This window comes from Phallusia mammillata, chromosome 6 (genome assembly GCF_965637545.1).
Source record: "Phallusia mammillata chromosome 6, kaPhaMamm4.hap1.1, whole genome shotgun sequence".
NCBI lineage: Eukaryota > Metazoa > Chordata > Ascidiacea > Phlebobranchia > Ascidiidae > Phallusia > Phallusia mammillata.
The window spans coordinates 15,439,946-15,463,455 of record NC_137257.1 but is presented as its reverse complement, the minus strand read 5'-3'; the positions used below and the strand labels follow the sequence as shown (position 1 = coordinate 15,463,455).

At 36.2% G+C, this 23,510-nt stretch overlaps 4 protein-coding genes across 5 annotated transcripts; 2 read left to right on the top strand and 2 right to left on the bottom strand.

Moving 5' to 3' along the window:
• Positions 1–895: 895 nt before the first annotated feature.
• LOC145234020 (GTPase Era, mitochondrial-like) lies at positions 896–2,406 on the top strand. Its single transcript, XM_080098793.1, has one exon. The coding sequence runs from the start codon at positions 958–960 to the stop codon at positions 2,182–2,184; it is 1,227 nt and encodes a 408-aa protein (XP_079954919.1). The 5' UTR covers positions 896–957; the 3' UTR covers positions 2,185–2,406.
• A 2,132-nt stretch (positions 2,407–4,538) lies between these two features.
• LOC145232554 (uncharacterized) lies at positions 4,539–12,548 on the bottom strand. Its single transcript, XM_080097199.1, has 9 exons — positions 11,915–12,548; positions 11,408–11,711; positions 10,825–11,050; positions 10,007–10,233; positions 8,243–8,384; positions 7,806–7,904; positions 7,453–7,677; positions 6,753–6,968; positions 4,539–6,316 (listed from the first exon to the last, which is right to left on the bottom strand). Exons 2-9 carry the CDS (start codon positions 11,671–11,673, stop codon positions 5,390–5,392), a joined length of 2,328 nt encoding a protein of 775 aa, XP_079953325.1. The 5' UTR covers positions 11,674–11,711; positions 11,915–12,548; the 3' UTR covers positions 4,539–5,389.
• A 200-nt stretch (positions 12,549–12,748) lies between these two features.
• Positions 12,749–15,534, top strand: LOC145232556 (multiple coagulation factor deficiency protein 2 homolog). The gene is made up of 4 exons (XM_080097202.1): positions 12,749–13,034; positions 13,170–13,253; positions 13,765–13,886; positions 15,203–15,534. The coding sequence occupies exons 1-4, from the start codon at positions 12,832–12,834 to the stop codon at positions 15,313–15,315; spliced, it is 522 nt and encodes a 173-aa protein (XP_079953328.1). The 5' UTR covers positions 12,749–12,831; the 3' UTR covers positions 15,316–15,534.
• Positions 15,465–23,103, bottom strand: LOC145232555 (uncharacterized). 2 transcript variants are annotated; one of them, XM_080097200.1, is made up of 12 exons: positions 22,974–23,103; positions 22,276–22,483; positions 21,238–21,344; positions 21,103–21,175; positions 20,910–21,039; positions 20,246–20,411; positions 19,874–20,042; positions 19,311–19,408; positions 17,927–17,998; positions 17,369–17,524; positions 16,880–17,042; positions 15,465–15,965 (listed from the first exon to the last, which is right to left on the bottom strand). In XM_080097200.1, exons 1-12 carry the CDS (start codon positions 23,073–23,075, stop codon positions 15,802–15,804), a joined length of 1,608 nt encoding a protein of 535 aa, XP_079953326.1. In that variant the 5' UTR covers positions 23,076–23,103; the 3' UTR covers positions 15,465–15,801. The 2 variants fall into 2 exon arrangements, with proteins under 2 accessions (XP_079953326.1, XP_079953327.1); XM_080097201.1 differs by having other exon boundaries at positions 15,465–15,892.
• Between the last annotated feature and the right edge of the window lie 407 nt (positions 23,104–23,510).

Here is a 23,510-nt window from a genome sequence, read left to right as displayed (position 1 = left end):
AGGCTAGTCTACTCAGTTGAGGTGGAAAGTAAAAAGAACCGAATATGCGTTTATCTGGAATTTTAATACAGGCCTAATGTGTCTAACCGGTATTGTGCTTCAAACGTTTATTGCGTACTTAATGTTTTAAACTCATAAACGCGATCTGGTATAGCATATACGGTAGCAAGTTTGTTTTACTTTGTTTATTTACTTGACTGTAGCGTATCTCCTGCCGAAACAACATTAGTTTTGCTGAATGAGAAGGAATATGCAAAAAAGTAATACGTCAAAAAAGAGGAATTAAGTATAAAAAGTTGAAAACCACTGGAAGGGATCGATGCGAATCGTGGTTGAGCAACATAAATAAACGCGAATCGTTGTGCATCAAGCTTCTGATAATAACCGCACGTGGTTTGGTTTGTAAACATTAAATCACGCAAGGAACGTGGTTTTGCAGATTTGCGAGTTTGAGTTATCTTTTAAAGAATTAAAAAGTTCCATTTCATAAAGTGTTTAGCGGCAATGTGTTTTCAAAACATCATTAACCATGCTACAAAACATGCCTCTAAAAACTACCACAACTACCACCCAAATAATTACTAGCTGCTATCAAAGTGGAATAAATGTTTACCTGTATATACAAGAAGACATATTTTCCTGATTCAGGTTTTCATGATTTAATTTCTATCAGTGCTATCCAAATGCCAACTCTTCTGCTGGTATGGCCAGAAAGATTTTGCTTGAAAAGATGTGACTACAGTTTACTGGCAGTTTTAACTGGCCAGTAATATTGCTAAACAATAACAAAACAGTGTTTTTTGTATGTAATGATATAATTTGAAGCGCAAATCTTTTGGAAACTGCTGTGAAAAAGCTTAAAACAAAATCCTAGCCATCTGACTCTATAACTTTAACTAATTCTTTTGTTTCAAGGTTTTATTATGTAGGACTTGTGAGTTACATTTTTAGACAAAAATGTTTTTTACAAGTCGACTGTCATTTTGTGCCATTAGATTTGATCACATTTTGCCCAAGTCTTCAACAGGGTTGAATGTACTTTGCAAAAAGCTTTCTTCAACGGTCGCTGAGTCATCTTCACCAAAGTGCCATGTTCCAGTACAGGACAAAATTCAACAACAATTACTCATGCGAGAACCAGACCAGCCACCTAACCCTGCTCGACTAAGAGTTGGTGTAATCGGCATGCCAAATGTAGGAAAATCAACTCTCATTAATAACTTGACTGGCATGCCTGTCCTGCCTACAGCTAGAAAACCGGACTCCACAACGAGTAATGCTCTTGCTATACTTACTTTAGATAACACCCAGATTGAATTTTACGATTCCCCTGGTATACGAACAAGAAGTAAAAGCAAAAAGATAATTGGAAACTATGAACATGCAAATATGCCAGGCCAGTGTTTGCAGGAGGCACATCTTTGTATGGTGGTAGTTGATCTGGTAACAGCTTCAATAAGGAGAGGGACACTAAGTGCTGTAACAATCTTGCATCTTTTAAAGTACCAGCATGTTCCATCTATCCTGGTCCTCAACAAAGTGGACAAAATGCATAAACAACATGAGGTGCTTTCTCTTATTAGTGCCCTGACAAATGGAACTGTCGGTGGCATGCCTTTTGGTCCAAAAGAAACAGCTCCCATGGAACCTATTGAAATGCCACCCCTTGAAACTGAAGTGACTGAAACATTTAAAAATGTAAAGAAAATTGAAACATCTGAAATAAACACTGCTTTAAAACAGGAGAGACAAATTTTGAATGATCTGAGTCATTGCACTGGATGGCCGCATTTTCAAGAGGTGTTTGTTGTATCAGCGCTATTGGGTGAAAATGTCAATGAACTAAGAAATTATTTGCTTTCAAAAGCAGTAGCAGAATCATGGCGGTTTCACAGCAAGACTGTAACCGACCAAAGCACATACAATATTGCTAAAGATGCAGTGCGTGCTACATTAATGGAAAATTTGAATGAAGAACTTCCTTACACAACTAAAGCCGAAGTAATGGAATGGCAGTCTACGGAAAACTCATTAAACATTTTTATTGAATTGCAATGTGTCAAAGCAAAGCACATTAGCATTGTTGAAAATAGGGCCAAAACGATTGCGTTTGGAATTCGAAGACGCTTGTCACAAGTGTTTGGTGTTAATGTTGAAATCACATTAACTGTAAATCTTGCCTAATAAACAGTAAATGGTTTAAGTTATTAAATGACATGGTGTACAAAGATTGTGTTTAACATAGTCTAAAAGGGTACATATTATTGATATACATGTCAATTTCAGCTAACATTGTCAATTTAGCACCACTTTTTTAAGTCATTTTAAAATGGAGAAGTCATTTTAAAATCTAGAAGTAGAAACAATATCATAACAGAATATCTAACATTTTTTGCATTTTTTAGATTTGTAGTGTTAAAAAGGAAATAATTTATAGCCAAAGATAAATCATTGCACATGTCACATTTTGTGAATGAAACTGTACCCACCTTAAACAATGAAACAAACTCTTCTGATGCTTTCAACATGTTTATGGGTCAGTAAGTCTAGTAGCAGCTCTACTCCTGCTAGTTGTCAATTCTGTTGTTACCTTTTGATCAACTATTCCTGCACATTTTTTAGATGAGATGATTTTTGGAAATGGGTTGTTTCAACATTTACAGATTTGCAATTGAAAATTTTGGGCAAATAGTGGACATTCAATATGAAATATGGAACTTTTAAAGGAATGAAAGTATATTTTCTGAAAGTATGTAGACAAGTAAATTAAAATTGTTATTAAATGTTTTCCTATTTTGTATTTAAATTGATAAAATAGATGAAATATAAAACAATAACATAAATAGTATCCAGAAGAGCACAATTACACAAATATTGTTGCTAAACATGTAATATACATGAACATTTTTATGCAAACATTTGTTTTATCAGATGTAAGGAGTGTTGGAGAGTCTGTACCAACACGTAAAAGGATTGCAATAGCAATTTACAAACTGACACATGTCTCTTAAGCAGGTACAGATGAAAGCTACTAGAATTTAGCCCAGAAGATGATCATAAATAAAAAAACAAAACAGATAAACCTTTGACACCAAAATGTTTGAAATAAAATTTTCCCTCATAGGTTTTATTGCATTTTTTGGTAGATTTTGTCTTTTGTGCACAAAAATTACAAAATTTTGAACCAATGAAACAATCCAATTGAACCAATTAAAGTTGCATTGGAAATCATATTGCTATTACTTCAAAAAGAGTGGGTGTATAAACTGAGAGGATTGAATTCTTTTGTCCTGGTCCTTTGAAGAGTGTTAAATGATCGTTTCTGGAAAGAAAATATTAAGTGCAGCTTTTGTCAAAAATCAATCTGTATGAAAAAAATTATTCAAGTTTTGTGTGTTTTTGTTTCTAGCTTCTGTGATGTCAACATAAAGATACCTTGTCACGATGCAACTGCTTTTAAAATGCTTATCATTTCCACTGTAATTGTGACTTGTTGTTGTTTTTACAAGATTTGTGTACAATTTAATACACCAAGCCCTGGTTTACAGAACAACAAATCTAAAATTCATGGATTGCTTTTTTCTTGTTTTGGAAAAAATACACTGTACCTTTTGGCATTATTCTTGTGACTCATTTTGTATTGAGATGGTTTGTTAAACCCAGCCTTTAAGTATACAAATTAAATAGTGGGTAAATCAAAGTAGTCCATTTTAACTTTTCAATGGGTTCTAAATGCACAACAAATGTGAAAATTTGAACAACCAAATACAATGTTTAAAAAAATGACATTGAAGTCTTAAATCTGAAACTCTTTTAAGGTAGTGTCAACATTTTAAAGTTAGGATGAAGATGTAAATGATAGTATTAAATTACATTTTAGCATATTTTATATCAAAATTTAGCAACATTTGAAGATTTTCATCCAGCAAAACTGGTCAATATGCAATTTACTGTGTTTTTTGCACTTCATAAGCACTTTTCAGGTTTGGTTACCTTTTCTGATCTTTATATCAACACCCACAGAGTATTGACTGTTTTTTGCATGTGAAGCACGTCATAAATATTAGCTACAATAATAGCCATGGAAGGCTGCATTAGTTGGGCATCAGAAATCGTGCAGCTTTTATACCCCTTCCCAATACACTTTGTACAATATCAATTGCTTTTTTCACAATGCACTAAACCTAGGACTGAAACTGGCAGCATTGGTTGGAATATTACCAGGTTTTTTTTATAATATGTGCTTTTGTTTGGTTTTCTTAGTGGTTGAAGTACTAAACAGGAAAAAGTTTGAGTTCAATCTTGGTTCATTTAAAACAAGAAGCAGATATATTTCAAAAAAAATTAAATATTTGTTTGTGCCAGTATTTAAAATAAAAAATGTGTTTTTTACATATGTAACTCTCGGCCAAATATTTTTTTTAGTTTTAAAATGTTTCTTGAAAGAGTTTTTTTGGGCTGTCCTGTTTCCAAGGATTTCTAACAAACTGGCAATTGAAGTTTTTGGTTGAACAATAGAAAACAAAATTCAAACCACCTGGTAATCACGTTGTATTTATTTACAAACAATTAAGATTATAATATTCAAAGAAAGCAAAAAACTGTATTGCCTACCAAACTATTAACTATGGGCAGTTGATAGTTAATTTATTCACTGACAAGGGTAATTTTTCTAATGTTATCTACAAATGTCCAAAAATTCTACCAAGGCATTGAAAATAATTTTTAGCACAAGTTAAGTTAAACCAAAATAAATAAATTGCGCAACAGAAAAAACACAGTTGGTCAAAATCTATGTAAGTTCAGTCTTTTATTGAAATGGTATTATTCCTAATAATTTCGAGTTCATTTGGGACCATTTACCACATAAAATTCCTATTTTTAACATCAATAAAATATGGTTTGAGTTTACATCATATATGCACCATAAACTCTGAGTTTAAATTCTGAGCTTAAATAGTTGCAACATTGAGAAGCCATGTGCAATAACTTTCATCCTGACATTCAGTAAAAGCACCCTTCAGTGACGAGCAGAAAAAAACAACTTTGGAACAGCGATACTCATTTGCTGCACATAATTTCATCAAGTGCAGACAACATGTGGCAATAAAATGTTAAATACAGACATAATTCTAAAAGCACCACACAATTATTGTGCAAGAAAAACATTTTGGTCATTGCTTTCTGTAACAAAAGCAAAAAAACTAAAGGCACAACTCCAAGTTTGTTTTACAACAAAAAACATTATTGTTTGCGAAAAGTATATAAAAGTTGCACAAGCAAATAAATACAGTTTGGAGGACATGCGTTAGACAGCACATAAAAACAAAGAAATCAAAAATTCACAAACTCCTGTTTACTAATTTAATTGCACTTGCTGTGCAACAGTTCAGTATGTGATGCTGATTTGACTTTTATCAATAGTAGATGGTTGTTGGTCATTATGGTCATGTTCTTGATTGGCCGAGGACTGGACACTAGACTGGACCCCAGTGGAACCAAGGTTTGGAATAAAGTACTGGGTATGGTCTGCAGAAGGCAATACATATGTTGTGGACTGGGGTCTAGAAATACTTCTTCCGTTTTCAGCATCATTTGATGATGGAGATGAGACCACATGCGGACCTAGACCGGCTACAGCAACAACAGTATTGGAGCCAACTAACATTTGTTGGGGAAATGAGATTTCCTTAATTTCAGTCGAAAGGGAATTTTGTTCACTGACCACCATAACTGCAGTGGTCGAAGGCAGAGATGAGTTGTCTTTTTTCTGTTTTCGATTGGAGGAGCCTGACATGTGCACTCGCATATGCTTTTCCAAATGCCAGCGGGTTACAAATGATTTACCGCACTGTTTGCACATGTCAGCTTCGCCTGTATGTATTCTTTCGTGTTGGTCCAAATACCACTTGGTGGCAAAATGTTTGTCACAGTACTTACAAGCATGTGGTCGCTCAACGTTTGCATGTGATTGGTTTTGTTGCTGTGTCTGTGTTTGTTGTTGCTGCTGTTGTTGTTGTTGTTGTTGCGGTGGATTTTGTTGTTGCATTGGCTGCATTTGTGCTTGAATTTGATTTTGACTCTGTGTTAACTGATTTTGATGTTGCTGCTGTTGCTGAAGATTTATTTGCTGTTGCAAAGCCAATTGCTGTTGTTGTTGCTGCTGCTGTTGTTGTTGTTGTTGGGTATTTTGAGCAGCTTGTGTGTTTGCTTGATGATGGATAGCTTGTTGCTGCTGTTTGTTTAAGTGGGCCTGTTGCTGTACCATGGTTTGAAGTTGTATTGAGGATTGTTGTCCATGAGGCTGTACCAGAGTCTGCAAAACAACCATATATTTGTTACTAAAAACCAGCAAAAAATTCAACATTCTGTGGAGGTTATTTTAAAGAGAACAACTTGTCTCAAACTACATGCAACCCATCATAAGGTTTAGTGAAACGGAATATTGTTTTTAACTCACTAAAGAATGCAAACCCTGACAATTTCCTATTTCAGAGCCAAATCAACTTAACACGACAATAAAGGCCAACAGACAATGATATTAATTCCATATGGTTAAAAAATGCACCATGTGTTGTTAGCCTAGGGTTTGTGAGATGATCTTATTTGCTGCAAGCAAGTTACTGTAATGAATAATTACATATGTGACAAGAAATTGTATACTCCTTAAAAAAATACCCATTTGTTTCTTGTATATGATTTCAATTGTCAACATGTAGAACAAAATAGTTTCAAAATAATTACATGCTTACCACTTGTGGAAGAGATGCCATAACTGGTGTGACGAGTCCAGTCAGTTGTGTAGTTGATGAGCCAAGTTGCATGTGCTGACCTGTTACTGTGGCAATTGTGGGAACACTGGCCATTGTCTGGCAATCAACTGGGTCACACCTTGTTGGCATTTGCTTGTTACAGAATTTACAAACGTGGAAAGGAGGCAAATGTGGTTGTTCGATGACAAGCATTGTCTGCATAGCAAAAATACATGATTAGTGTCATTAGTTAGGTCTTTGAAGTTTATTGCATATGTCAATGTTGGATAAAACATGCCACCACATAATTGTTTAATGTAATTTATACTGTGCACTGTTTTCATAGACACTATATAATTTTAAATGAGGGTACAAAGAACCAATCAGGGGTTCGGTGAAGGTCTTTTGAAGTACAAATAGTCGGCAAACGTTTTAATCATACTATAGGGTTATATAGTCAAAAGCACAAAATGAGTTAGAAACCTAGGATGTAACTTGTTGGGGTTAAAGGTTAAGAACTTGACCTAAGTTGACCCCACAAAAAATATACAGTTTTCAACATTATGCACTAAGACAAAGTATAGGTGTTGTTTAGAAATAAATAGGAATTCTTGAATGAAAACTTGATGTACTGCCTTAAAAACAGCATCTTTTTAAATGCACAGTTTAAAAAATGGAAACCAAATGGATATCACATCACCTGTTGTGGTATAAGAGACTGGCCTGGCTGAACAGTTTGTATGTTTTGTTGGTGTTGCTGAGCTTGTTGTTGATGTTGTTGTTGTTGCTGTTGTTGTTGTTGTTGTTGTTGCTGCTGCTGTTGTTGAATGTTAGCTTGTCTTTGTTGTTGTTGTTGCTGCTGCTGCTGCTGCTGCTGTTGTTGGGAAATCTGTTGTTGTTGCTGTTGTTGCGTTTGTTGAGAAACCTGTTTAACATAGTACAATATTGTTTATGCACAAGACACAGCAAAAAATATCAATACAGTGTTACTTTAATCATGGAAAAATGGGAAACTAACAAAAACAGTTTAGCTCACCAGTGCCAGTATTATACCTGTTGCTGTTGATGTTGTGACACACATATTTGTGTTTCAGTCGATGGCAGTGACAGTGTAACAGATTGTGTTGGAGCTGTGCTGAACACATTCATTCCCTGTGTAAACTTTTATGGTCAATTATATGTAAAGGAAAATATTGTCATGTGCTCTTTCTAATCATTTGATACAAGGTATAAGAGTCCGTTGCTAATGCAAAATGTAATCCATGTTGACATCAAGCAGGAAAGAGATTATTTTTAAACAGTTTTAGTGACACACTGTTTATTGTTACAACCAACAAAAATGTTTAGCAGATATATACACATACATTTGCTATCATATAAACATAGATCAGTAGAATTGCACTACTAATGGCATTAAATAAGGCGGACTTGCTAATTGCTTAGGTGAAAGTAACTTTATACAAATGCTTAACCCACATTAAGTATTTTACCTGAACAGACTTTTGGGGCAGTTCCTGATTTTGTGAAGTTTGTTCCTGGCTTGCCATGCCTTCTTTCATTCTGGTGCAAATTTTCTCATGCCTATGAGCATTGTATTTGGAACTAAAATAGTTTCCACAATAGCGACAATACCTGTTAAAAGATGCAAAGTTAAACAAAACTAGAAGGGTGGCTTAGCACATTTTGTCGTTGCATTTACACTATAACCTATTTTAAAACATAAATATATTTCCCATGCCTTTTTTGTATTGGGTCCCATATTAGCCATAGTGTTTTATAACCTTAGTTGTTTCTGCAGGCAGAAACTCATGGGTCCCCACACATGTAAAGTTAAAAATAGAAGGGTGGCTTAGCACATATTGCCCTTGCATATACACTATAACCTATTTTAAAACATAAATATATTTCCTATGCTTATTTTGTATTGGGTCCCATATTAGCCATCGTCTTTTATTACTTTAGTCGTTTCCGCAGGCAAAAACTCATGGGTCCCCACACATGCAAAGTTGAAAATAATGCAATTCAAGAGATAACCATGAGAAAGTCGGGTGTTGTAAGGTAAAACACAGTGATCGGCACTGGGCTTAAATAATAATACTATGTAGAATACAAACTATAAAATTAGATTCACCCCAGATATTGTTTGAAGTATGTCCTACTTAACGTTTTAAAAAACTGACCCATTTTAGGGGGCTAGTAGGGCAACTAATTGGGTTCGAAACACAAACTAAAAAATATATAAAAACTGCAATGACTCAATCAATAGTACTGCAAAATTTCAACCCAATCCGCCAATGTTTATAATTTTGACCACTAGAGGTGTTTTGAGCAACAACCATGTTAGGCCTACAGGGTCGAACACAACAATCGACACCTATAAATGGCATACTATACAAGAAATCCAAATTTCAGCCAATTCTGACACTGTTTAAAAACTCACCCATTTTAGGGGGATAGCGGGGTAAATACTGGGGTAATCAACAAAAACAAAGTGGGATGCACATCTAAATGAATATATCTACCATCTGTGTAAATTTCAGCCAAATCCATCAAACATTTGATGGAAAAACGAGTCGGACAAACTTTGGGTACAAACACCCATTTTAGGGGGCGAGCGGGGTAAATACTGGGGTTATCAACAAAAACAAAGTGGGATGCACATCTACATAACTACATCTACCATCTGTGTAAATTTCAGCCCAATCCATCAAACATTTGATGGAAAAATGAGTCGGACAAATTTCCGGGAAAAAATACCCATTTTAGGGGGCTAGCGGGGTAAATACTGGGGTTATCAACAAAAACAAAGTGGGATGCACATCTACATAACTATATCTACCATCTGTGTAAATTTCAGCCAAATCCATCAAACATTTGATGGAAAAACGAGTCGGACAAACTTTGGGAAGAAAAAAAAGGAAGAAAAAAAAAAAGAAAAAACAAACAAACAATTAGAGTAAAATCAATATGTATGTGTCCCCTTCAGGGAAGGGGACCCATAATTAGTCAGTTGTATTTACTAAACAATACTGATTTTACGGACAAAAAATATTTGCCAGTTGTTGTATTTTTAAGTTGACGGAAAAAAAATAAGACTATTATTTGGCTGCTGCAAAATTGCAAGACCTAACAAACTTTCTCTTATTTGTTCAAAAACAAAACAATTTCGTTTAATCATGAGATGCAGTCATCATAAGATGTTTCCTTACAAATTTAAATTCATATCATTGTCAGTTACTGAAAAAGCTGTTTACCTTTCTGGTTTTCCCATAGGCACAGCGGTAATAGGAACATCAGTGACAACACCATTTAAAATGTTTTCAGGCACTACCACAGCATCACCAGGCTTGTGAAATAATCGTTCATGTCGGATCACATTCCATTTGGTGCTAAAATCCTTGGCACAGTATTTACAAATGTGTAAACGACGTTGTTGCCCAGTAGATACAACCACAGACTGGTTTCCAATGGCTCTTCCTTCCTATTTTGTCAACAAAAAGAGGAGTTTTAAAAGAATAAAAACAGATATTGTGATGGTACCATCATTTTTAAATGGTGCAGATGTGAAAAAAACACTATTTTTAACATTTTTACCAAGGGATGCCTCCCAAATAAATAGCATTTTTATTTTCATCTTTACTAAATTAAAAGACAAGACATACACACAATCAAAAATCGTAAACATTACAACCAATTGTTCTGTGTAAAGTAATAGGGTTTGTGCATTTGCATTTGTAATCCATCGTGGATCAGTTCGGGCGGTAGTCCTCAACCGCTGGTCCATGGCCCAGTACCAGTCCGTAGCGACTTCGTTACCGGGCCAATAATTTTTCAGGTTAAAAGCTTTGAAAATTTTTTTTCCAGGGATGATAAACTAATTTAGACGTTTCTATTGCTAAGTATTTGTAGTTTTTTAAAGGCTGGTTGACGATAAAATTTCAGTTTCAAAAACATTTGGCAACGTGCCAAAAAAGGTTGCTGACCCCTGAGTTAGGGCATGGTGCACCTCCTATCGTTCCTAATCTAACCCCTTGTTCTGATTCGCATTATGGCAGAGCACACTAGAACCTACTTTGCATTTCTTCTGATGGCGGTTTAGTGAATCGGGTGAAGTAAAAGTCTTCTGACACAAGTGGCACATAAAAAGTTTTGCAACAGTTAGCTCAGCTGGTCTTTGCTGTTGTGCCTGCTGCTGCTGTTGTTGCTGCTGTGCTTGTTGTGGTTGCGGGACTTGCTGCTGTTGACTGCTGGCATTGGTGTTGAGTTTACAGATCTTTTCATGACGATTGACATTGTATCTGTGAGGAGAGATATTATTATGATGCAAATTGGTAAAAGATTCAGTACAAATATAAGTAATAGGAATGCAGGTCTTTATTATTGATACTTTTTTGTGAAATGTTAAAATCTAATTTAAACCACGTTGTGACTTCTTTTTCAAGTTCAGACCTGTTCGTAGAAACAGAAGTCACCCTCACAACTGGAGTTCATTGACAGAATAAAAATTAACTTGTTTCTTATACCTGTATGGTTTACATTTTTTAGGTGTTTTTCAAAATTCAGCACCTAAACAATATTTGCAGGGAAACTTATATGCATACAACTGTGTTTTTTACTTGAACAAATCAAGTATATTCAAATCATCAAACAGTTACCTTGAACTGAAATTCTTCTGACAGTATGAACAGGTGTGAACCTTATTGCTCGGGGTCGACGGCTGTCTTATGGGTGTCAAGTTTATCAGCTGACTACCAGGTACAATTTGCTGGACCTGTCGCTGAGACAAAACCGGCTGACTGGTTTGAGACAAAATATTCAGGGAGGGGACCGTGAGGGGAGCTGCTTGAGAGACCCCGTGTGTGGACATGGATGGGTTGATGCTCACAGTGTAAACCCCGGTGTGGTTGGGGCCAGCAATCATCTTGCTCGCAAATAAATCAATTTATACGCCAGTGGTGTCTGCTTTAAAGTGCATGGAATTAAAAGGTTATTTACAAATATTCGTACAGAAAAAAGCACGTGCGTTTGAAACACGTTTTTTGGCAGCTGGTGTATTTTTATTTTTTCGGAAAAGCACGTGGCAAGAGTGGGTGCAAGGTAAACATACACAAAAGAGAAAGGCTAATCTCCGTGGAAAACAGAATTATTTAAGATGCTCCCACCCGCCAAATAGTTTCCTTTAAAAACTCTTTTCTCAGCTGGGCGATCCTCCCTCGTGTCTGTTCTCATTGCTTATCTTGCACTGAACAACGACAGCCCCGCCTGTTCGAGCGCAGAGCACAATTTGCCATCCCTCTTGCTCGGTTAATTTTCACCCAGCAGCCTCTTCGCGAAGCAATGCACCAGCCAAGTAATTGTACGTTTCTTTGCGTGTCTAAAACTGTGTTTTGTAAATCCGCGTGATAGATTACACTTTTCAGTGTGTTTAAATTGACAAACAATGTAAAATTATTTTGTTGTAGTAAAAAACAAAATATAAGCAGAGTTTTTGCATTGTGCAAATTAACTGGCCAAGCGCGGCTCACATTTTTTTTCGCAATGGGTCTCTCGAACGAGAGCAAGATGGCGCGCGGCCCATCCCTCTCTTTGTTTCCATGCGCGCCATGTCATGGCCAAACTACTTGTCAAATTTTCAAAAGTTTGAACTCCATTTTTATAAAATACTGATCTTCATGTGTACTCAAACTGTTAGTGGCAGTATTAGCAAATAATTGCAATCTTCTGTACAAATTAAGACCTTTTTTCGCTCTACTAACAAATCAGCGCCACTCATTACATAAAAAAGAAATACAACTGGCGCACTGGCGCTTCTCTGAGAAAATGGCGCCTCGCGAGACTGAGCGCTTGGGAGAGGAGAAAGAGAAGCTGACGCCAGTCACGCGTAACGAAATTTCGAATGGTAACCGGTTTTGTGGTATGATAAAGATTTCCATGGAGATTGGACACTAAACGGTAGGAAATGCGTCAAAAATATGGCGGATTCGGAACATTAAAGGATAATTTGTGAAGATGGTGTAAAAGTGTAATGATTAAAATTGTTGCCAATTTATATCTTTTCAAAACACGTTGAACAAGCAAAATGCGCGTGGGAAAACTGCCAACTGTCGAAGGTAGACTTTTGGTCGGGCACCAATTGAATGAAACAACGGTTTATCTTAAGTCGTTAATCATGTCATATAAACAGAATATTTTTCTATTGTTTGTTCTAACCGAGGTGCAGATTATTTCTGCTACAGGAACCTCATTTAGCTTCAAAGATGGCAAGATAATTCAAGACAAAGAGTGAGAACTGAGTTTTTTTTCTAGGTTCTGCTTACATTTTTACTTTTATATTTATACTATTTTAAATGCTTGAGTACTTTTAAGTTTATCAAACAACGAGGCCCGTTTTCGTACCAAACGTTTTGAATTTTCAAGGCACTTGCAGCGTGAACTTGGCAGCCTCATTGACCTTGCGTTGGAAAACATCAGCACCGAACACATGGAGTTTTACTTTTTCAGGTTTGTTAAAACTACTCTTTAATTTAAATTACCATTTTCTACAAACATGACCGTAAACGCGCTTCCCAGTTTTGACTATCTTATTATACGATAGCAAAAATCGATATGATGGTTATGTACCCTGGCGAAAGGGACAGTTTTGCTGGGACGGCAACACGTCGGTAAACAATTACAAAAAAACTTGCTTAAGTTGCTCAAGGCACAGCGCTTATGTTTAAGCTACATTACACGAATAACCAAAAAACCTCTTCTGTCGAGACCATAATTACTCGCATTTTTCGCACTCATTTTCATATGTTACATGCAAGCACCGTATAAGCGTAAAAAAATATACAAATAAGACACAAATAAGATACTTTTAGAAGCATTCTAAAACATGTACATGTACTAACACCTATCAGTTGACTTGCTAACCTTTATTATACTGTCGTTCCTTACATCTTCCGACACATAATACAATCGAAATACACTTTCGGTTATTGCATAATATTTGTATTTTGCCGTTTTTCAGTTTGCACGATATAAACAAAGACCAAATGCTGGATGGAAATGAACTGTTTATGGCATTGTCGGAATCAACTTTTCGTAGAAGCGAAGACTATTCATCTTCAAAAGGGGAAGAGTATTTGATCGGTAAGATAGTGAATTGGCAAGGTTGCTTAGCACCGTTAGGTGACGCAAAGATCATTGGCGAATATTAGAAATGCAATTTGTGTAGAACGGTCTGGGTCGCCTGACCCACATACAGACATAAAAAACCCTGATCGGGATTCGTCCCCGGGAGAGTCCTGGGTTCGATACCGGTGAAAAAAAAAATGTGTAGAAATGGGCAGGAACTTGGCCGAATGGTCCGGCGCGCCTGACCCATATACAGGCATAAAAAACACTGATTGGGATTCGTCCCCGGGAGAGTCCTGGGTTCGAACCCCGTGAAAAAAAAAATTTGTGTAGAAATGCTCACGACTAGGGCTATTAGGGTAGGGGTGAGGTTTTATAATAACAATAACAATAAAATCTACCTAAAAACTTAGTTCCCAACGTTAATTTAGTTTCTAACCCTAACCTACGCCATTTGTCGGTATTTATCAAACTTTTTGTTTTGAGTTCTTGTGGTAGCTCTACTCTACCATAAAAAGTATAATTGGCTAGAATTACGTTACAACCCGTTGTATACCCGTAATTATATGATGCTATACATATCAACTTCACGGGTACATCTTCTGTATTTATATTTGTGCTGGGAAACTGAAATTACTTTATCAGCCAATGAAAGGGCAATGTGAAAAAAGTTTGTAGTCAAACGTCAACCACAGCTTAAAATCGATTTGACAATATTAGTCAAATATTTTTCCTTTTATGAGGTTCACTGCCTTAGAGGCGATTTGCTGTGTAGCTTTCTACTTTGCTGGTTGACAAGATGTGCTTGATATTAAAACTTACTTCGATTATCATACGCCAAGAAACAATACTTATTATGTTGCAAATCTCTCCCAGTTAATATGTTTAAACTTTAAACATCAATGTGCGATCAAAACGTATGTTTGTTTGAGGAACGTAGATTTAAGCAAGGCTTGTTTTTTTTTTGTTTTTTTGTTTTTTTTCACGGGGTTTGAACCCAGGACACTCCCGGGGACGAATCCCGATCAGGGTTTTTTAAGTCTGTATATGGGTCAGGCGCGCCAGACCATTCGGTCAAGTTCCTGCTTGTTTGTTAAAGAAGCGTTACGTTTTTATTTTGGCACTGCCCTCTGACAACATAAATACACTTCTATGTTGCGTCGCTGTAGCGAATTGTCGAAGAGACGTCTGCGCTGCTTGTCTATTATCGCTTTCCTCTTTTGATATTTTAAAACGTTAAATTGGGACAGCCCGTTATTGTAGCAGTGACAAGAAAAGGTGTAACAGTAGTAGATTAAAATGTGCAAACTATTTTTTGTGTTTAACTTTAGGTGCGGTGGAAAGTCTACTGGAGGAAACTGATATAAATGATGACGGATATATTGCGTGGACTGAATACCTGTCAAAAACCAGACATTTCGACTTGATCGACAAAAAGGATTAGTCATTTTGGCAAATATTGATTCTTTATGCACAATGAAATCTATTTGCATCAAAACCTAACAATTACAGAGTAGCTCAATTAGATTTAACAAGTTTCTGCCTAGAGTCAAACTGACACACTTTCTGGCACGAAATTCTTATACTCTGAGATCAGAATTACCTTCTAGTGTATCGTAATAAGAAAATCGTTTTCTATGGTACATTAAAAGTCGCGGTGTCACAGTTTTGCAACAAAACTTTGAAAGCAAGTAGTTGGGCGAATAGTCTGAGATATTTGGCACATACACAAACAAGAAAACACGATCACGTAAAAAAATAAAAAGCTACATTAAGAAGATTTTGTAGTACACGGGTGAGTATACAATCTTGAGGTTATTTTAGTTGCCCGATAAAGAAACTGAATCTACAACATTGCAATATTTAAAAAAAAAAAAAAGCTATGACATGAAGATTCAAGATTGATGTATAGAACTATAACTTTCGGAGATCACGTCGAAGAATTTTTCCACTGGCGGTTTTTGGAATGGAAGATACAAATACTATTCCTCCATTTAGTTGCTTGTACTTTGTAACTTTTTCTGTCGAAAGATGAGTTTAATTCAGAGTTGTAAGCCGGGCCTGACTTCAGTGCCGGATTAAGGGTCTGCTGGCCTGTGGACACATTTTATAAGTGGCCCGAAAATCAGGGTTGCCAACTAAAATATTATAATTATCAGTGTTGCCAAATTATTCTACTGATTTTCTAATGGTTAATCCAGCACTGCCTGACTTTACATAGTGTCTAGTGCAGTGGTTCTCAACCTTTTTTCTTTCGTGGCCCACTTTCAATGCACAAAAATTCTGTGGCCCAGTATCAACAACAAAATAGGTTCAAACCCCCCAAAAATGCAGAACATATTTTAAACAGATTATAAGTTAAAAATAACTTAATGCAAAAAAAAATCATAAAACAGCACTTTCCCTTCTTTAATCAAGCACTTTCAGTTATGACCGAGTAATTGGACAATGGATATACTGCTATTATCTGGCTTTATTGTAGACACAAAGTACTTTATTACATCATAAACATAAAGTGTTGCAGAAATTCAAAGTAACTTCGTACTGTAAATAGAATAATTCAAATAATTTACATTCCTTCTCAATTCCTTCCAAGCCATTATTCTTGTAAAATTAAGTGTAGTGACACAAATAAAAGTAAATTCGTAAAAAAAGCTTTCCTATTGATTGGTCTGTGGCCCAATCCAAATGCTTCCATGGCCCACTGGTTGAGAACCGCTGGTCTAGTGTGTCTGTAATTAAGTTGCTGGACTTGACCTAATGACCACCAGCCCAAAAACGCCACGTATAAACTTGTCTATTATTTTTTATTTGTGTATGTGTTCTTTGTTATGGGCCTTTCAATTAAACTTTCGGGCCAAAATGAGCTTGTCAAAAAACCATTCTGGTTCTGGCCGGGCTGTGTACTGGTACTTTCGGGTTCGGGCCGGGTTCAGGCTGGATTTGTGCCTGCTTACAACTCTGGTATAATTACTTAATGACCTTTTTGAATAATAAAATTCTGGTACCTCTCACAAATGCGTGTAACTCTGCTTCACTTAATGACGAATCCTTCTTCACAACAAACGCTTTAGGCACCTCCCCAGCTTCGCTATCGGAAATTCCAATCACTCCTGCGTCAGTAACTTTTGGATGGCACAGCAAAACGTCTTCCAATTCAGCGGGCGCTATCTGTTGCACACGATTTTAAAAGGTAAACACTAGTTTGCAATCCTGATCTATGACAAATGTCTCCCTCTCATATAACGTCTTTTTATTGGACAAAAAATATATTGTTGTATATATTTGGATTATTATTATTTTTTTTTTGAAGGGAGAATTCATACCTTAATAACACAAAAGGACAACTTAAATAAAGTTTAGGGTTGCCAAAAATCTTACAATTACGCAAAAAATGTTATGTCGGCCTATATTTACTTTGTGATGGGCTTAAAACGTATATTTTATCAAGGTAACATGACCTCTAAAAGACTAGCTCTTATTTTGTCGAAACATACCTGAAAACCTTTGTATTTGATGAGCTCTTTTATACGATCAACAATATAAACGAAACCGTCACTATCATAATGTCCAACATCGCCGGTATGCAGCCAACCTTCTGAATCTATGCAAATTGCTGTTGCTGCAGGATTTTTGAAGTATCCTTTCATGATCTGAAACATTGTGTCAAGGCTCTTGCGGTTATCACATATTAGATCAGGGGTTCTTAACCTGGGGTGCACGCACCCCCAAGAGGTGCGAGAATTGTTCCTAGGGGGTGCGGGGATGCTGAATCATTAAGGTTGGTTAGGTCTTTTCTATTTAAGCAATTACAGAAGGGGGAGCGAAAATTGGTTAGTGATTTGAAAGGGGGTGCGAAAATTGGTTGGTGATTTGAAAGGGGTGCAGCAAGGAAAAAAAGTTAAGAACCACTGTATTAGATGTATCTAATGGTCATAGTTTGCAAAAACTTTAGCACAAAGTGCAAGATCTCGGGACATGCATTTATTGAGTCTTTAAAATATATTCTTTCCTAACAAATAAGCAGTTTAACATTTGCATCTATTGTTTCGTACCTGTGGACCTTTTGCACACAGCTCTCCGTCTTTACCCGCTGGCAATTCTTCACCAGTATTAATGTCCAAGACCTTCAGGAAAACATCAGAGTTTAAATTTGATAGATGACAAGCTGTTAACAAATAAGCTTGACAGATATACATGTTCGTGCAATCACTGACTTGTCAAGCCACTCTCTTGACACTTTTATTTGAATTATATCAAATTTTCTTGTTTCAGATGAAACGAAACGAAGAAATTTAAGTATGCCTAAAGTATTATGTTCAGCAAAACCCCAATTTTTGTTGTCAAAACACAGCCTTCATTCAATTTAGAAAAAAATAAAGTTTGATGTGTCTTAGTGGTTCTAATAGGCCTTTATACTCCAATCTCTGATGTGCAGACCCAACTTTAGTTTGTTTGTTAATTATCTATATTTGGGGACTTGGATTTTTAATTGTAGACCAGCGGTTCTCAAACTGGGGTCCGCGGTCCTTTAGGGCAGGGGTCCGCAAATAGTGGGTCGCGACCCAAATTTGGGTCGCGAGAGCTTCCAGTCTGGGTAGCGAAATATTTTAAATTTCCCATGAATATAAGCATCGCATCTACAGTATTAATGAATTTCGGCTTTTTTCAACCATTTAATCACTATTGGATTGTTACGTATGACTACGTAATTGTGACATACAGTCTATGTAACAATGCAAAAAGTTAAGCGCACCTATACAAGCATGCGTTTTCTGATTAGCTGTGTTCTCAACACAGAGCCCACAGTTCTCATTTGTTAGAATAAATACGTTCGTTTACCTACTGTTTTATGTGAAAATAGACACTAACAATAGCATAATAGCAGTCTTAATATTGATATTTAGTTGATTAGTGTTTTCCTTAGACTTAATGCTTGGGTCGCGAGAATTTAGAGCATTTTTTTAGGGTCGCGCCAAAAAGTATTTGCGGACCCCTGCTTTAGGGGTCCGTGAGGCAATTTTGCTGGGGGGACCGCGAAGAGGTTCAAGTAATTCTATTGTCTTATTTGGCGTCAGTTTGTGTCACTGAATAAGTTTAAATCAAATTAGAATGGAAAACCGACTTTTTTCTCCTTTGCTAAACAATAATCCTTATTGCATGAAAACTAACAGAAATAAAATTGTTCGCGCACAGTAGTAATGTTATTTGTATTGTCTGTGATGTCACAAACTGTCTTTGGATCATTATGCGCAATGTCGCATGGCTAGCTAAAATCCTGCAATCAACTTCCGTTTTTCTAAAATACACATTCAGGCTTAAGGACCGCGAGCCCTCGAAGTAATGGCAAAGGGACCGTTTTGAAAACAAAATGAAAAAGTTTGAGAACCACTGTTGTAGACTAGTCCAAAAATATAGCTAAACCACTGCACAACAAACCTTCAGAAGTGTATTTGGGCAAACTGTGCCAACAGATCTCAAGGGATAGCTTTTATCAATTGTCGTTGTCAACGGTACTCCTTCCGTGAGACCCCATGCTATAATCAAATATAAAAACTCGTTATGTTATTTTAACAGTGTTTTTTGGCAAGTTTATACAGCATATGTATTTTGACCAAGTCACTCAGACATTATTTCAACGGCGTGCAATCTTTTATCATCGGATAACGAACAAGGCGGTTATTCTTTTTTCTTTATTTTAGTTTTATCTTCGGCAACGACTGCTTACAACGAGCATTTTTATTTTATTTTTTCGACTGACAGTGTTATTCAGTGTAACTTATCAAATTCCGTAAAAGCATGAAGCTGAGGTTTCTTACTCATGGAAAAAAAACTGGCCAAGAAATATACACAACCTCATAAACACCACGTGGTTGCGCTAATTATTCTGCCATCTGTCCAATATTCGATATACGTCTTCAGATGCATAATTACAATATGATAAACTAAGATAAGTTTAAGCTAAAACATTTTGAATCTAAAGAAACAAGTTCGACTTGTACCTTGAACTAAAACAAAGTTAAGTTTCTTCGACAAAGATGCAACGACGCCTTCAGGTAAAGGCGCAGCGCCGGTGAAAATAGATTTGACTGATGATAAGTCATATTGAAAAATCAGTGGACTCTTGTCTATTGCCACAATCATTGGAGGAACAGCCAACAAAGTCGTGATCTGCATAAGAATGCGTTTAAGTTATATCTTCACATAAGTTTGTTACCACTGTATTTCTCCTTCCAAAATATAATTTCAGAGCACTTGGCTGAACAGCATTATGCGACAGCAACCCATGTCTTCTTTGATTTGTTCTTCATTATGTTATGTACATAAATAAGTCTTTAATTTTGGTGTCGTAAAGGCATGGATAACTATGGTACCTGATGTTGCTGAATGGCCCGAAGACAATGTTCAATGTGGAACCGTTTTTGTAAAACAACCTTGGCACCTTGTTCAAGCAACATCAAGCTCTTAAACACACCGTATATGTGGAAAAACGGAACCACAAGATAAGCAACGTCGGTTGGTGAATAGCGCATGGCAATTCTGGAAATAGAATATTTTTTGCCAAAAAGCGTTATTGATATAGTAGGTTGAAATATACACAAGACTATGTGCTGCCACTAATAAAAAGCTTTTTTAAATAAACTTAGCGAACTGAACAAAAATACTAACATTTCCGGTCGAGTCATATATAGAACAACATTATGTGATACAGTAAACCTTGGTAACTTTGACCAAATCATTTGTCCGGAACTAGCGATGTCGATTAGTAAAAGCCTAACCAGTAACCACGCAACGAATTATTTGCACCTTAAGCTTTGTCCAAATTAGGCGAAGACCTGGATTAACCGAATCCGGTATAACCGCGGTTTACTGTATTTAGTAGCTGCCATTTTAAATTTGGTATGCGGCTATCCCGAAATTTTTTATGTGTGTAAAATTTATTAATTTTTGAATTGTATGGTAGTCTAAAATCGGATGTAAAATTTAGTTCTCTACATTCCTTAGGTATACGAATTTCTTTCAAATACATTTTCTTACCGAGCGATGAAAAACATTGAAAGAAACGTTGAATTGGTGTGCATGACCCCTTTCGGTAATCCAGTTGTTCCGCTTGAATGCAGAAGCAAAATTACGTCATCAGGATGCGAATCAACATGACTCGGAAAATCTGTAAAAATCAATGAGAGAAAAATACCAACATTCTTCTGACATAATAAAAGAAACAATATACTTTCTGCAGAAACATCCTTGATCAGTTGGTACACCGTTTTACATTCTTTGCACTCGTCTATGGCTAAAATTATCTGTAAAATACCCTAATAGAAGCTTTTGGGCATATAAATTGCCTATTGAAACAAAATCTCACCTTTATTGATTTGACCGAGCTTGCAACTTCTTTTATCTTTGCATAATTTTGAGTTTCAATAAAAACAACTTTTGGTTCCGAAAAAGCGAATTGATTTGTTATTTCATCTGTGCAAAATTTCGTTATTGGATCAGCAAAAGTACAATAGTAACAAGGTTGGTGTGTCGGTGGGTAAAGTTTTTTCTGTAACATTCTCCTAAAATTCAGCTTTTGTTAAAATATAGATACTGAAAAGTTACTTATAGCTTTCAAACAAATTCGGATAAACGAACAAATTCAGAGATGCATTTTCACTACCAATTTTGCGGCGGGTTTCTTAAAATATAAGTTAACCTATAGAGGTTATTAGTTAGGTTAAAGCAGCGGTTCTCAAACTGGGTTCCACGGTCCTTTAGGCCATAAAGTTTAGGGACCCGTGAGGCAATTTTTGGGGGACCGCGAAGCGGTTGAAGTTATTCTATAATCTTATTTAGCGTCAGTTTGTGCCATTGAACAAGTTTAAATCAAATTAGAATTGAGAATCCACTCTCTCCGTTACTAAACAATGTCCTTTATTGAATGGCAACTAACCAAAATGCAATTGTTCGCGCACAATCTTAATGTTTTTTGTCTTGTCTGTGATGTCACAAGCTGTCTATGTCTGTGATGTCACAAGCATTAATATGCGCAATTTTGCATAACTGGCTGAAATTTGCAATCAACTTTCGTTTTACTGAAATACACATTCCAGCTAAACGACCGCGAGCCTTTAAAATAATGGCAAAGAGACCGTTTTGAAAAAAATAATTAAAAAGTTTGAGAACCACCAGTGCCGGATTAAGGGTCTGCTGGACTGTAGGCACATTTTATAAGCGGCCCGAAAATCAGGGCTGCCAACTAAAAAATTAGAATTATCAGTGTTGCCAAATCATTCTACTGGTTTTAAAGTGGCCCGGATTTTTGACTGGTCTGTAGGCACGTGCCTACTTTGCCTAATGGTTAATCCGGTACTGAGAACCACTGAGTTAAAGGAATGAGCACCATAATTCAACAGAATACCTTTTGTGTATAATGGATTGCAGGTGGTTGCAGTAGCACCGCATAACTGGACACCCAGTATTACAGTAAGGTATTCGACACTGTTGCTGCAACAAACTGCAACTACATATCCCCTTCTGACACCCAGTTTATAAAGAGCAGCCGCACATTTCTTGCTCAAGTCACAGAATTCTGAAAATGAGTATGAACATCCCGACGAGTCGTCCACCTAAAAGGGACATGAGCATCGTTTGAATTATTCCTCAGTAATTACACAGGAATTTTGTAAATGTTTGCAGATTGGATCATTAGTTCATTTGCAGAATGACAACGACCTTCCAGACTCCAGAGCAACCTTAAAAACTTTAAGATCTGATATAGTGCAAACTCTCCTGTTGTTGTGACATCACTACCTGCTTGGCACCCGTTGCGTGACGTCACAAATATTTTGACTGATTTGGTAAACACACTTAGCCGATTCGTTGCATCAATACTTTTTAGTGGTGAAAGTGGTTTTAATCGAGTTAGTCTCAAGGAAACAGGTAACCGACGGAAAAAGTGCTGTCAAAAGCGCGCAAAAATTGGACAAACCATCAACGTAATATCGCAATATACATCCACAATACAGTGTTGAATTTTCAATTTCATAGAAAAAACTTTGCCACACAGTAACTGTAAAAAAACTGTTTGCAAAATATTGTTGTATTATTTTTACTTACCAAAGCTATTTTGTCTCCAAACTTGGATATTTTCTGAAGCAGGTATTTTGCGAAACTTAATCTTGGAATAACAATTTCAGGTATAGGACTTTGCAAAACCATTTTGGTTTTATCCTTTAATGCCTTATTGTTGCTTTAAAAAAAATATTAGTTGTTATATTATGTTTAGGACGATGAAGTAATACTTCGAGCTTCGTCAAAAAAAGAATAAATTGTAAAATAACATGCTTCCAAAATAACATATTTTACATAGCGAATCAAATGTTCATGCACTTTAACGTTCGTAATAACCACATGTTAGTCCGACCTATACAGAAGCGTGTCTATATTTCATCAATTCAACTTTAATGTATAAAAAGCGTGGCGTTTTTACCGTCAATCCATTTGGATAGACCGCAGAACGTATAGTTCAGTACTATTTTTAACAACTTATGAGCTGTGTGCAACAATAGGCCGTCTAAAACTCATCATAGTTCGTTTTGCTGAAGGTTTGTTTTTATCTATTACTTTGTTTCTGTCTGCTGAAAATGTGACTGA

Bases quoted from the DNA above. Each gene is read 5' to 3' on its own strand.
- LOC145234020 (XM_080098793.1), top strand. From the start codon at position 958: ATGTTTTTTACAAGTCGACTGTCATTTTGTGCCATTAGATTTGATCAC.
- LOC145232554 (XM_080097199.1), bottom strand. From the start codon at position 11,673: ATGATTGCTGGCCCCAACCACACCGGGGTTTACACTGTGAGCATCAAC. The intron at 10,234-10,824 runs GTAGGTTCTAGT...TTGACAAAATAG, and splicing joins GCCATCAGAAGAAATGCAAA to GAAGGAAGAGCCATTGGAAA. The intron at 7,905-8,242 runs GTAAAATACTTA...AAGTTTACACAG, and splicing joins TGCCCCAAAAGTCTGTTCAG to GGAATGAATGTGTTCAGCAC.
- LOC145232556 (XM_080097202.1), top strand. From the start codon at position 12,832: ATGCGCGTGGGAAAACTGCCAACTGTCGAAGGTAGACTTTTGGTCGGG. The intron at 13,035-13,169 runs GTGAGAACTGAG...TGAATTTTCAAG, and splicing joins AAGATAATTCAAGACAAAGA to GCACTTGCAGCGTGAACTTG. The intron at 13,254-13,764 runs GTTTGTTAAAAC...GCCGTTTTTCAG, and splicing joins ATGGAGTTTTACTTTTTCAG to TTTGCACGATATAAACAAAG.
- LOC145232555 (XM_080097200.1), bottom strand. From the start codon at position 23,075: ATGGTTTTGCAAAGTCCTATACCTGAAATTGTTATTCCAAGATTAAGT. The intron at 22,484-22,973 runs GTAAGTAAAAAT...TGTCCCTTTTAG, and splicing joins TTGGAGACAAAATAGCTTTG to GTGGACGACTCGTCGGGATG. The intron at 20,412-20,909 runs GTAAGAAAATGT...TTCTATTTCCAG, and splicing joins TCAATGTTTTTCATCGCTCG to AATTGCCATGCGCTATTCAC.